Raw genomic sequence first — 14255 nt, 5'->3', positions numbered from 1 at the left:
CTTGGGTGGGAATATTTTACAGTATATTTTAGCGTTGCTGTAATATGAGAAGTAATAATACAGGGATTGCTGTAAATACACACACACACAACACAACTGCAGCAGGTCGCACGTTGGAGAAGAACGGATTTCGGGAACTTTGGTAAGTTATTTTTTAAGTTTATAATTAGGTTTTAAGATTTTTCACTGTAGTGTTCATAGTTTTTATTGTGTAATGAAACTGGGAAGCTAGCAAGCGAACGTTTCACTCTTCTCTCTCACGCTGTAACGTTAGTTGAAAACTCTGTTAAGGAATTGTCTACCGCTGTTCCATTCCCATTCCCTGCTATCGTTAAATTTTTTAACCTAACTCCGTGAATAAGCTTAGTGTATTTCGAGCAATATTACCTTAGAGTATTTCAAACCATATTTTATGATTGCTGAAACTGTGAAAAGACAAGTCATGGAGGTTTGTGTAAATTTGATTTTGTTTGTCGTCTTTCTTTGAATGAGGTGTGTTTTACCATAGTTTGTGAGGTAAAATAGCATTCGCCAATAACAAATCTCTGTAGGGATTCGATAATGTCAGTGGTTAAAAAGGAGATTTAGGCGGGCGTCTTGGGCAACCGCCCAGGTGTACATTTCCGAATTTCCGTTGTTGCCAATAAAGTTCAGTGGAACACCCTATTAGCTAACGATGCTTTTAGGCAAACGCACCCCAGGGCAAATTGACGGGGGCAACACCTGCTTAATTTTCACCAGTAATGTAATTAAATTAACATTGCTATTAAGTACACTATAATACTGAAATGCAGTAATACTACGCTAACGTTACTGTCCTATTATTTAAAGCATCATGTTAGAAAAAAATAAATGCATGGAATGATTCTAGGGATTAGCTTTTCACAGATTTCTGTGCATAGTAATTATCTAAGACTTTACTGTCAGTAGATCATATCACAAAATAGGAATGTGGCTAATTACTCCTTTACATGTGGCTTACCTGAGTGCCCTTGCAAGAAATTTCAGTCTCTTAAATCTCATATGTATCGACACCATGGCAAGACAAAAGTCGTGAAGGCACATTTCAACCTTTCAATGTTATACTGTCATGCCAGGTTAAGGATTGCAAATTCCAGAGCACTGTTTTTTCAAGTCTGTGTGCACACTTAAAATGCCATATAAAGAATGGTAAAAAAGTGGCCAACTAAGAACCCACAAATTTTCCTACCAAGAAACTAGTAGTCCCACTGTTCCTACCAGCCAACAAATTCAGCAGTGTACATTGCCTGAAGAAATGTTTGCTGAAGCTTTGCTTAGTGAGCAAGATGCAGAGCAGGATGATGTTCCTGACCAAAGTCAGTTTTTAAACAATTTGGCTCTCTTTTATCTTAAAATGCAAACTAAAATGCTCTTTCCTGCTACCACTATTCAATCAATCATAGAGGAATTTCAGGAGGTGCACAACACTGGCATGAAGTTTGTACTCTCAAAGGTTCATGAGAAGTTAAATATTTTGAACCTGCAGGACAGTGAAATGTGACGGGTCTCCCGTTCTTCCTGCTAGGGCCGGCCAGTGGGTGTGGCTGGAGACTCATCAAGTTGAATGATGTACACCTGTTCTCCCCACTATAAAGCTTAGGTTTTTTTGGCATGCTGGGCTGCTCCTGTTTGCGTCTGGTTTGAGTTTGTGTCTTTGTTTACTTGGCTTTTGTTATTACCTTGGTTCTGTCTGATGCTTTGATTTAATCATGTGCCTGACAGAAATTGTATTTGATTGTGTTGATTTCTTGTTTTATTTACTTTTATATTTATGTTAATAAATGTTTTCATTGCACCCAAACCAAGCTGACTATGTCCTCCACTCTTTTGTCACGGCTTTGAGCCAGACGTGACAAATGTGGGGGCTCGTCCTTTAAATTTAGATATTTGCTTTGATAAACTTCTGGAGGATATGGTTGGTTTGGTTCTTTTGGGTTGTTTCACGGGAGTTCAGCTTCGGTAAGTACTGGCTACTACTTGTATATTTGAGGGGAGATTTATTGTTGGATATGCTTTTCCCTGTTTAGGTTTAGCGGGGTTTTACTCCGATCTTTTTTTATTTTAGTTTGTTTTGTTTGTATGGTGAAAGCAGGTAGAGCAGTTGTATCGGGAACACGTCCGTGTTTTGAATGGTGACTCGTTAATCGGTCGCTATTTTAAACGCTGGTTTACAGTGTATAAAAACCCACTGCAAGTAACTGTATGAAGATTAGGGATGAGTTTAGATAGTTTTGAAATTTAGTTAGAGGGAATTGCTTATCTAATTTCTACCCCTCAAATATTTTTGAGAAAATTAAGTAGCCATACTTTTGTCTTTCACAATGGCCTCAAAGGTTGAGGAATTTATTAGTGCTCCGTCTCAAGATTTGTTAAACGATTTGACTAAGGATCAACTAGTAGAACTTGCAGGTCATTATAAAATTAACTTGGTAAGCCAAGATAAACGTTTAAAAGATAATCTTAAAGTCTTGGTAAAAATGGAGTTAATCGAGCGTGGTGTTTTAGAGTCTCATTCTCTGGAAGGTGAATCACAAGGTGTTAATACGACATCCACAACGTCTCATCTAACATTTGAACAACAAAAACAATTGTTATTAATTCAAACTGAGATGAGAGAAATTGTTAGAAGCGCAAAATCGTGTTGAGATGTCTAAGGTTCAATTACAACAACAACAACTTGATCTTGAACGCTATCGTTTAGATCTAATAAGAGATGGTAAAATGCCGTTAACTGGAGGTGTAGAGTGTGATTTGGTTTCGTGTAAATTTGATGTAGTGACTAATATGAGACTGATCCCTAGATTTGACGAAAAAGATGTTGAACGTTTCTTTTTGTTATTTGAACGTGTGGCAGATGCACGTACTTGGCCAGATGGAGAGCGTACGTTTATGTTGCAGTCTGTTTTTACAGGAAAAGCTCAAGAAGCCTATTCGTCTCTTAGTGTGGAAGATGCTACAGATTATTTGACTGTTAAGAATGCAGTGTTGAGGGCATACGAATTGGTCCCAGAGGCCTATAGACAATTTAGGTCCTGGAAGAAAACTGATAGACAAACGCATGTTGAGTTTGTACATGATATTTCAGTGTATTTTAATCGTTGGTGTACAGCCTCCGATGTAAAACGTTAGCTGATTTGAAGGAGTTGATGTTGCTTGAACAAGTTAAAATTCTGTTTCACAGCGTGTAGCAACATTATATTAGTGAGCGTAAACCTGACACTGCATACGAAGCGGCAGTTATGGCTGATGAATTTTCTCTGATTCATAAAACCGCTTTTGGTTATAAAAATGTTGGAGAAAATTTTCAGAGAGAATCAGGGTATGATCCTAGTAGGTCTTCCAAAATTTTGCGTGCTTCACCTGACAAACAACGTTTTGTCTTTGGAGAAAAAGAGAAGGCAAACGTGTGTAATTATTGTCATGGGTTTGGTCACTGGAAGAATGAGTGTCCGTTGTTGAAAGCAAGAGATGTTGCTAAAACTAAGTCTAAGTTCTCAGTGAAACCTGTTGTTTTGGCTGTGAGCGCTTCAGAAGTGAATAATGTGCAGAAGAATTGTTCGGAATGTGTTTCAACATTCTCTCCATTTGTCACAGATGGTTTCGTGAGACTGGTTAATTCTACGGAAGATGTACCAGTAAAAATTCTCTGTGACACAGGGTCGTCAGAAACTTTTGTTCTAGAGTCTATTTTGTCTTTTTCAAATGACTCTTACACTGGAAATGATGTGTTGATTAGGGGCATTGGTCTGAATGTGATATCTGTTCCCCTACATAAAATCATTTTGCGTTCTGATTTGATCCAGGGAGAAGTGGAGGTTGCTGTGCGTTCCTGTTTGCCTGTGGAAGGAGTACAGGTAATCTTGGGAAATAATTTGGCTGGTGAACGAGTTTGGCAGGATGTTTTACCAAATTTGGTGGTTACACCATCTGTGTCGATTTCTGAGATGACTGATGAAAATTTTACCTGTCCCTCAGATGTGTTTCCGTCATGCGTGATAACACGGTCTATGAGTAAGATACAATCTGAGGTGAAATCTAGACCTAAAAGGATGGGGAGTGAAACTTTGGACATCCCTTCCATCTTATCGGTGTCACGTGGTGATTTGATTAAAGAACAAAAAGCTGATGTTACTCTTACTGAGTTGTTTGACCGAGTTGTCCCTTATGTTACAATTGTTAACCTTCCTTCTGGATATTATCTAGAGGAAGATGTGTTGGTTCGAAAATGGGTGCCGCATGGAGAATTTGTAATTGGTGATCCTGTGCTACAAATTGTAGTACCTCAGTCTCTCCGTCAACTTGTTTTACAAACGGCGCATGATGCATCTGGACATTTGGGAGTGAAAAAGACATACAAGTTGCTTTTGAAACGTTTCTATTGGCCAAAATTGAAACGTGATATATCTAAGTATATTAAGTCTTGTCAAACATGTCAGCTTACTGGAAAGCCAAACCAGTCTATAAAACCGGCTCCTCTCTATCCAATTCCTGCTATTAGTCAACCGTTTGAGCATCTTATTGTGGACTGTGTCGGGCCATTGCCCCGGTCAAAAATGGGAAATTAATATTTGCTCACGGTTATGTGTCAAGCGACTAGATATCCAGCTGTGTACCCATTACGTTCTTTAACTGCAAAGTTGGTTGTAAAAGCACTAACTCAGTTTATCTCAGTGTTTGGAATACCTCGAATTATTCAGTCTGATCAGGGGAGTAATTTTACTTCCAACTTGTTTGGTCAAGTTTTGAAACGGCTTCATATTCAACATAATCTATCTAGCGCCTATCATGCCCAAAGTCAGGGAGCACTGGAAAGATTTCACCAAACATTAAAATCTTTATTGAAATCGTACTGTGTTCAGATGGATAGGGATTGGGAAGCTGGGTTACCGTGGTTAATGATGTCAGCTCGGGAAGCCGCTCAGGAGAGTACCGGGTTTAGTCCCAATGACCTTGTTTTTGGTCATGATGTGCGTGGTCCCCTAGCTGTTTTGTCTGCAGATTGGAAAAAATTTTATCCACCCAAAAATATTTTATCATATGTGAGTGATTTTCGCAGACGAATTTTTGAATCCTGTCAATTGGCAAAAGCATCTTTGAGTAAAGCACAAGATCGAATGAAACGGCTCTTTGATCGTCGTACAGAATTGCATTCATTTCAGTCAGGTCCTTGTTTTGTTTACTATTGTTGGTTCACCATTTCAGGCCATATTTGCAGGTCCATATACTGTTGCTCGTAAAATTTCTGACCTGAATTATTTAATCACTACGCCAGATCGGCGAAAGAAGACTAGAGTGTGTCATGTAAATTTGTTAAAGCCTTTTTATGGTTCTGAAGATGCTGGGGATCCTAAAATAAATATTGAAGACAAAGTTGATACATCTGATTCTTGTATTAAACCTGTTTTGCTTACAGGTTCTTTTGCCGGTGATGACGATACTGGATTGTCAATTGTGATCAGTGGGGACCATGAGGAGATTGATCCTGGAGATTCTATTCTTCAGGGTCGTTTACACAATTCAGAAGCGTTAAGTTCTTTACATGATCGATTTAGTCACTTAACAGAAGTGCAGCGCACTGATTTGATTAATTTGATTTTTGAATATGTTACACTGTTTCCCGATACTCCGTCTCGTACAAGTCTGATTGAACACGACATTGATGTGGGAGATTCGGTTCCAATTCGTCAGCGTTTTTATCGAGTATCTGTGAATAAAAAGAAACAACTAGAAAACGAAATTGATTATATGTTGAAAAACGATATCGCTGAACCTTCTTTTTCTAGTTGGGCGTCTCTGTCGTTGTTGGTGAATAAATCTGATGGATCATTCAGATTTTGTACTGATTATCGAAAAGTAAACGCTGTAACAAAACCTGATTCGTTTCCATTGCTATTGTAATTAAACAAGGTGTGCAACCACTGAGTAAGAGCTTTTCCTTCTGGAGCATCAGAGAGTGTTTGAACCTTCTGTAATGTTGCATATGAGTCCCTCAGTTGTCCTCGGTGTGAAAAGATGGATCTCAAAATAATACAGTCATTGTTGGAAAGGGTTCAAATATACAAAAATGCTGGAAAACCAAATAATTTATGGGACCTGAAGGATTTTTCTGAAGAATAGCAGGCAGTTTAACTGTTCAGGACAAACAAGGGACTCATGAACAACTATCACTAAACAAAAAAGAGTTAGTTAGCATGTGGTAAACATAACTTGACAACACTTTGGCGTTTTGTTCCACAACATAAAGTACACACCACATCCATACCAAAAACACAGATTCGCTGGCTTATAAATACATTATTGGAAGCTATAAAAAAGACTAATAATGGATTATGAGCATGCACATTGAAAAAGCAAATGCATCACTTACAAGTAATTATAAAAGTAATATAAATATAGCTTCTTATAATGTGTCTTTATAAATATATTTATAGCATATCAATACTTGCTTATAAATAAGTATAAATGGGGCTCATAATATAATTCATTATGAGCATGGGCTTCTTAGAAAGTGTTACCATCTTTCTTTGTTGAATTTTTTTAAAGCATATTTATTTACTGATATGATCGTTAACAGGCTTCTGGTCAGAATAAATCCTGAAGACGAAAATACCAGAAAGAGGGTGAAGTGTACTGCCAGACAGGGAGTCAGCAAGAGGACCAAGAAAGACGTACAGAGGAAGGTCACAGCCATCAACCCTCACGTAAACCGCTTCATTCGGTCCTTGATAGAATATGAGTGGAGAACCTCAAACTGAATCTTGCTTGCCAGCACTTTTAGTGGGACATTTGTTGTTCTTGTTTTTGTTGTTGTTTGTTCATTTTCAGTTCTCCCTTGAGGACATTGTACCTCCGTAAGTTCCCTTCACTGGTACACACATACACACTCATATTCCCACAGACACATTTGTACAGAAACATTTACTCACACAAACTCAGACACTCACAGACAGCAAGAGGACTTAAAGAGGATTAATATGAAATGGCATTAATATTTAACAGTAATGCATCAATATTGATATTACAGTACAATACCGTATAATAAATTAAAGCAGAAATGCATTTTATTACAAAACACACTAAAAATACAGTAAAATACTGTTTTCTAGTTTCACAGCACCGGTTTTGTGTACTGTAAAGTGAATTACAGTTCAGTTACTGTAAATCATAATACAGTAACTTGCTGCCAGTAAGTTACTGTAAAAATACAGGAAATCGCTAACAGTGTGTGTATATATATACATATATATATATATATATATATGTGTATATATATATATATATATATATACACAGTGCTCGACATTAACACTTGTCCGGGACAAGTGAATGTAATGGACGGGCAAGTGAAAGAAAAATTTACTTGCCCGATTGGACAAGTAATTTGAAAATGTCAAAAACAATAATATCTGCCTATATTTGTGATATAGCCTTCGTTATAGTCAGTAACAAAATTCAAGCTGCCGCAGCGGAAACTAGATCAGCGATTGGAAGCGAACTTGACCAATCAGAATCCAATTGTATTTTTACCTCAGGCAGCAACAGCTAAGCGCGTAGTTTTAATTTCCTAAAAAGCGATGTTTCTCAAGCCTCCGCAGCCCGGTCAAGGGCCTGGTAAAGCATCAAACGCAAAAAAAAGGACCACAGAGTCTAACACGGATTATGAAAAAAAAAGGAAAAGGAAATTTATCAATTCGTGGAGGGATGAATTTGACTGGGTGCGCTATAAGGACAAGGATGGAGTGATGTTTTGCACGGCCTGTCGGATGCATCCTAATTTGGCTGACAAGTAAGTGATTCATTAAAGGATTTAGAAATCTAGCTTCAATATCTGACCAATTTTATAATAAAACGTCTATTGTTAGTAATTTAATAACTTCTGTCATCGTACACTTCAGTCATGGAAAATGCAATCCCATGGGTCCTAACGATATATGTGTACACACATTGTCACACATAAATTAGACAGAATCATTTTATTCACACGTACTACTAAATTATGTAATCCGATGAACAAGTAGTAGTATACAGCGGTGTCTCGCCGTCTTTCACAGTTTCAGAATTGAAATCCAACCCACTTCGAATTTGCATGTTTTGATGTTGTACACGTTGCGATGTTCAAGAAATAGTCACTGTAATCAATACAATAAAAAAAGGATAGGAGCGTGAGAGTGATAGGACCTCTTAAATGCAGTTTAGAAAATATTAAATAAGGATTTGATTGTGATGTAAAGTGTAACAAAGACTGCTGGCGACCTCTTCAATACGACTTGCACGATGTTAATTCATATTTTAAGTTATTTTAAAGGCTATTGTTCACTTGGGCCTATTTTTATTACTTAAAAATAACTGTCTGAATAGTGAGCCTTAATTTTTAAAATGTATACTGTAAAATTTTTAAAGATACATAATTGTGTGTGTGTAATCAAAAGGACTCATGGGTAGTAACTTTTGCATTTGTGCATGTTTTTACACTCCCCTGCCAAATGAGGTGGAGAGTTTGAGAGGAGGTTAGGAAAGTGAAAAGTATTACTCTATTACAGCTCATCTTCATTAGTCAAGGGGACAGATGCCTTCAGGCATGATACACTTCTGGCCCATGACAAAAGCAAACACCACCAGTCCTGTAGTGCTGCACAGAGGGTAAAAGAACCTAATGCACCAGTACCAGCTGTTGTTCAAGGAGTGCAAAAAATGGAGCAGGCTTTGTTTGAAAAAATGAAGAATGTGATGTACACAGCCTACTACATTGCAAAGGAGGAGTTACCTTTCAGTCTGTTCCCCTCTCTACATGGGCTCATCCAAAAACAGGTGGAAAACTTCCAGACTGCTATGATTCTGACAAAGCATGTGCTCAGTATGTATTGCCTTCATCACCCACAACTGTAAACTGCTATTTTTTGTTTGTTCTTTTAACAGCTTCATAAGCATCATATATGACATGGAGAGGGAAAAACTAATGGAGACTTTAAAGAAGTATTTCTCCATTATGATTGATGGGGCAACTGATGCAGGCACAATCGAAAATGAGCTCATCTATGTCCGCTTTCTGGGTGAAGAAGGGCCAGTAAATGTCTTTCTCTCTATTCAAGATGTAAAACAGGGAACCGCTGCTGGAATTCTGCATGCCATTTACACAGGTAATGTTGTATGGGTGTCATTTTAACTTAACTGCCTCTATCACCAGGCTGGATCTTTTTTTGCACTTAGTTAGAAAATGTTGTCTCTTTTTTCCTGTTTTCTTACAAAGCTTTTGAAGAAGCAGATATTTCTGACTGGAGGCACAAGCTGGTTGGATTTGGCAGTGATGGAGCAGCTGTCAATGTAGGATGCAGGAATGGTGTGTCAGCCCAACTTTTGAAGGACATCCCTCACCTTATAGCAATACACTGTGTTGCTCATCGGTTGGAGCTTGGTGTTTTGAAAGCAATTAAAGAAGACTGCAACATGGCGAAACTTCAGAGCACCTTGAGGCAGATCTATGAGCAGTACCACTACTCCCCCAAAGCCCTCAGAGAGCTCCGCCTTATCGCTGAGGCTCTGGAGGAGAAGGTACTTAAGCCATCTAACCTGCATGGAGCTCGATGGCTGCCATATGTGCATCGTGCAACAAAGGTGAGTGATGAATCCTTCTCAGCCGTGTCAATCAAATTTTAATGGAAATGAGTTCAGGCACATGGACCTTATTTTGTTGTTGTTTGTTTTTGTAGATTTTATGTGACAGTTACCACATCTTTGTGGCCCATTTTGAAGACCTGCTGAGTGTGGAAAGGAAACCAAAATCAACAATCAACAGCTGTGGGACGGGCAAAGCAAGTAACAAACTATTTGCATAACATCAACAATGTCTTGTTCCTACACTTCATGTGTGACACACTGGACCAGCTAACAGAGTTAAGCAAAGAGATCCAGAAAGACACAACCACTATCTGTCAAGCTATCGAGAGCACTGAAAAATGCTTCTGGAACATGACTGCCCTAAAAGCAGAAATGGGCCCACACATGAGTTGTGTTTATGATGCAGTGACAAAAACTGGGGAATACAAAGGAGTGAAGTTTCCTGGTGCATCACCACCAGCCTTGAAGGAAGAGAGGGTAAAAGTGATAGGTAAGAAATTAAGTATTATGTAGAATTATGCACATTAGCCTTCTTTATGCATTAAAGAGTTAGTTCACCCAAAAATGAAAATTCGGTCATTAATTACTCACCCTGATGTTCCACACTCTTAAGACCTTCATTCTTATTTGGAACACAAATGAAGACATTTTTATTTGAAATCTGAGTTTTCTGTCCCTCCTTAGCAAGCCAACAATGCACTTGCATCACTTCGTAAAATTGAGATTAAACCACTGGAGTCACATGGATTACTTTAATGATGTCTTTCCTAGCATTCTGGGCCTTGGATGTTTAAGTTGCAGTGGCTCTCTATGGAGGGACAGAAACCTCTTGGATTTCATTAAAAATATATTTGTTGTTCTGAAAATTAATTTTGTTATGATCCAAACAGATGTCATCTCACATTTAGAGGAGAGAATAAAGGACCTAGAAAGGGACAGTCCTGCCAGCCGTTTTAGGGGAGTTCGATCCATCTGTCTGGCCCAAATGTGAGAAATCAGACCTCAGTGCATGCATGCAGTTCAGGGAGAGTGGACAGGAGGATGTCAGGTCACTAACAGAGCACTTCAGTGGTCTTCTGTCTAGGTAGGGAATTTGCACTGAGGATGTTGTGTCAGACATCCAGACTTACAAAGCTTTTGCTCAGGGCAGATCATCTGTCCCTATGAGGGACACATTTATGAACATCCTGATGTCAGGTGTGTGTAATATTGTAGTGACATGAATGAATATTGAATACTGAATCCTTATATTCTGTGTATGTAACAGGAACATTTCAGGATGAACATTGACCCTTTTCGGTTCATGTTATGAAATGAAATATTTTGACAAACAGCCCTGTACTGATAAACTCACAGCTTAATGTCATGCTTTTCAGAGGAAAGGCGTACACGGTTCAAGAATCTGGTGCCTCTGATGAATGTCTACCTTGTCCTACCAGTCAACACTGCAGTGTGTGAGAGAGGATTCTCCACCATGCAAACGAGTAAAGTCTGATTGGAGGACCAGCCTGAACCCAGACCAGCTCCAGCGACTGATGTTTTTATCAGTGGAAGGCCCAGCTCTTAAGCATTTTGATGCTGGACTGGCAGTGGAGAGGTGGTGGACCAGCAGCCAAAGACAGCGTCGACCAGGGTTTAACCCCTGGCAATCAAGACAAACAGACACCAACACCGAAGACGCAGAATTGCTGAACTAAATGCGACATGCACACAAACTTGCATATATACTATTAAACTCTATAAACTAGGGATGCACCGAATCCAGGATTCGGCCGAATATTGGACTTTTTGACGGGGTTCGGTTTCTGCCGAACCTTAAAAAAAAAATCCACCGAACCCTTACCTTGCATTAAGCGCGCTACACTGGTCAACGTCACGCCGCCGTTGAGTACGGGAAGGTGTTTAAGGTGGACCGTTCGAATGCAGTATATGTGAGAAAGTGAAAATGGAACTTGTGAGCAGAAAAAGTGTTGTTTGGCAGTACTTTCAGTTGAAAGAAGGCGATTCAAGTCGAGCTACATGTTCAATTTGCAATGCCGATTTGTCTCGTGGTGGCAAGGACCCCAAACAATACACAACATCGCCGCTGTTAAAACATTTGCGTATTAAACATCCGAAAGAATACAAGTTGTGCATGAAGGAATCTACAGACAGCAGCCAAAATGCAGCAACTTCAGGTATGGCAAAGGAAGGACAGTCACAGCTAAAAACTTGTGTTAACCAGACGACCATTAGCAGCTTTGCTAGCCCTACACCAAACAAACAGTGGGCCTCAGTGAGCCATTCATGCAGCAATTGGGAAAATGATAGCCATTGACTTGCAGCCCTATAGCATAGTGGAAGATACTGGATTCAACGAGCTACTCCATCTGCTTGAGCCACGTTACAAAATCCCCTCCAGGCGCTTTTTGCTGATAAAATCATCCCTGAAATGCACGAGTCCATCACTTCCCGCATACAAGCACACGTTGCCGAAGCACATGCTTTTGCATTTACATGCGACATATGGACTTGTGAGTACACTACACAGTCCTACATCAGTGTGACCTCACATTGGATTGATGATGATTTTAAGCGCACACATGCTATTCTTCGATGTGAAGCATTTGATGGAAGGCACACCGCATTAAACATTGCAGATGCACTGCAAGAAATTATCAGAGCGTGGGACATACCTGTTAACAAGTGTCACCTGGTCTTGAGGGACAATGCTTGGCAGGGGTTCCAAGTGTTGGCTGTTTTGCGCACACGCTCCAGTTGTGCATCCACGACAGTCTTTTATCACAGCAAAGTGTTTCTGACATGATCGCACTGGCCAGGAAAACTGTTGGTCACTTTAAGCACTCTTCAAGTGCTAAATCAAGGCTTTCTGCTCTTCAGCAGGAGTCGGGGCTGCCAAATCACCATTTAATCCAGGACGTGTCAACGCGATGGAATTCGACATATCTGATGTTCGATCGTTTAACAGAACAGAAACGTGCCATAAACCTCTACTTGTCTGAGACAGATGGTATGCAACATATTCATGCACAGAGGTGGACTCTAATGGAGGATGTTCTCAAGGTGCTCAGACCCTTTGAGGAGTTGACGAGAAATAAGCGCAGAAAATGCGTGTATATCCACTGTTCTGCCAGCTGTGATGATGCTGAAGCGCTATGTCCACAACAAAACAGACGATCATGGAATCAAGCAGATGAAAACTCGCTTGCTGAAATCTCTGCAGGATAGATTTGAGGGAAGCGAGCAGAATAGCCACTTCGTTGTGGCAACAAGTCTGGATCCCAGATACAAGGCGAAATTTTGGGTGAGTGACACAGAACAGTGTCGATCAAAGTTGCTTGTGCAGGAGGCTGTATCCCGTTTATCTGAATCAGATCAAGACGCATCTGCTAGGCCTACTACTACAGCAACTAAACAGGCTGAGGAGGAACAAGGTCCGAATGTTTGCGCTAAACGACACTGTTCAGGAATCTGGAGCGGCTGGGACGATCTGTACCGCAGCAATACTGAGGCAGTCACACCGGGTGCTGACGCGGAGATGAGCGTTTTTTTCAGCGAGCCTCTGATTCCTCTTAGAGAGGATCCTCTTCAGTGGTGGAAGACAAACCAGCAGCGATTTCCACTGCTGGCGAAAACTGCAAAAATGTACCTTTGTGCGCCACCAACCTCTGTGCCCAGTGAAAGACTTTTCAGTACTGCTGGGGACATTCGTTCCCACACTCGCAACCGGCTGTCAGCCGTTAATGCCGAGCGTCTTGTTTTCCTGAAAGGAAATTCTCATTTCATGTGAAAGGTTAGATGTTTAATTATATCAGGCCAACAATTTTTCGTAATATTTGGCTACTGTTCTAATCGCAGCCTATACTGTTATAAACGAAACAATCGCCTACTATCCATGTTTGAGTAAATGTTCAATAACGTTAATTTCAGATTTCATTCTGATTTAAAAAAAAAAAAAAAAACTTTTCTTTGCAGTGTTGCACTTTTATTGAAAGGTTTTGGTTTTACTTGGGGGTAGCCTACTTTATGGGATTATAAATCTAAAAGGCTAATATTTTGGATATTGATTGGATCCTGGCATAATGTTGCCTATTCTTTTTTTAATTTTTTTTTCAGTTAAAATAAAATAAAATGAAAAATACACTGCTGTGGACGTTGTTTACTTCATTAATGTGTTTATTGTGTTAATGGTCTGAGGATGGGAGTAGGATTCGGTATTCGGTTTTGGGTTCGGCAGAATCTTAACCAGTGGATTCGGTATTTGGCAGAACCCCAAAAATCTGGATTCGGTGCATCCCTACTATAAACACTATAATATGTTTTGTGTATCTGCAATAAATAATTATATTTATAACTCAATTGAAATGGGTTTTTTTCTCTCCGGGCAAGTAACTTTTATACTCGGACAAGTAAATGACAAATTGAGACATGAGAATGCTTAATGTCAAGCCCTGTATATGTATATGTATATATATATATATATATATATATATATATATATATATATCGTATTGACCTGAATATAAGACGACCCCTATTATAAGGCTTTTGAAAACCAAATTTTTTTTCTCTCTCTCTCTGTAAAACACTAGAATATTACTAGAATATTAGCCATTTAT

At 39.4% G+C, this 14255-nt stretch overlaps 2 protein-coding genes across 3 annotated transcripts; both read left to right on the top strand.

The window, feature by feature from the left end:
* Positions 1–1368: 1368 nt before the first annotated feature.
* Positions 1369–6956, top strand: LOC131539387 (uncharacterized). Its single transcript, XM_058773958.1, has 2 exons — positions 1369–5546; positions 6596–6956. The coding sequence occupies exon 1, from the start codon at positions 3261–3263 to the stop codon at positions 4584–4586; it is 1326 nt and encodes a 441-aa protein (XP_058629941.1). The 5' UTR covers positions 1369–3260; the 3' UTR covers positions 4587–5546; positions 6596–6956.
* A 517-nt stretch (positions 6957–7473) lies between these two features.
* Positions 7474–12284, top strand: LOC131539433 (zinc finger protein 862-like). Of its 2 annotated transcripts, XM_058774042.1 has the most exons (5): positions 7474–9158; positions 9269–9633; positions 9729–10126; positions 10527–10720; positions 11013–12284. In XM_058774042.1, the coding sequence occupies exons 1-3, from the start codon at positions 8867–8869 to the stop codon at positions 9852–9854; spliced, it is 783 nt and encodes a 260-aa protein (XP_058630025.1). In that variant the 5' UTR covers positions 7474–8866; the 3' UTR covers positions 9855–10126; positions 10527–10720; positions 11013–12284. The 2 variants fall into 2 exon arrangements, with proteins under 2 accessions (XP_058630025.1, XP_058630026.1); XM_058774043.1 differs by lacking the exon at positions 10527–10720.
* Positions 12285–14255: the final 1971 nt, after the last annotated feature.

This window comes from Onychostoma macrolepis, chromosome 04, assembly GCF_012432095.1.
Source record: "Onychostoma macrolepis isolate SWU-2019 chromosome 04, ASM1243209v1, whole genome shotgun sequence".
In the NCBI taxonomy this organism is placed as follows: domain Eukaryota; kingdom Metazoa; phylum Chordata; class Actinopteri; order Cypriniformes; family Cyprinidae; genus Onychostoma; species Onychostoma macrolepis.
The sequence above is the reverse complement of the archived record's forward strand: the minus strand, read 5'-3'. Positions and strand labels throughout refer to the sequence as shown.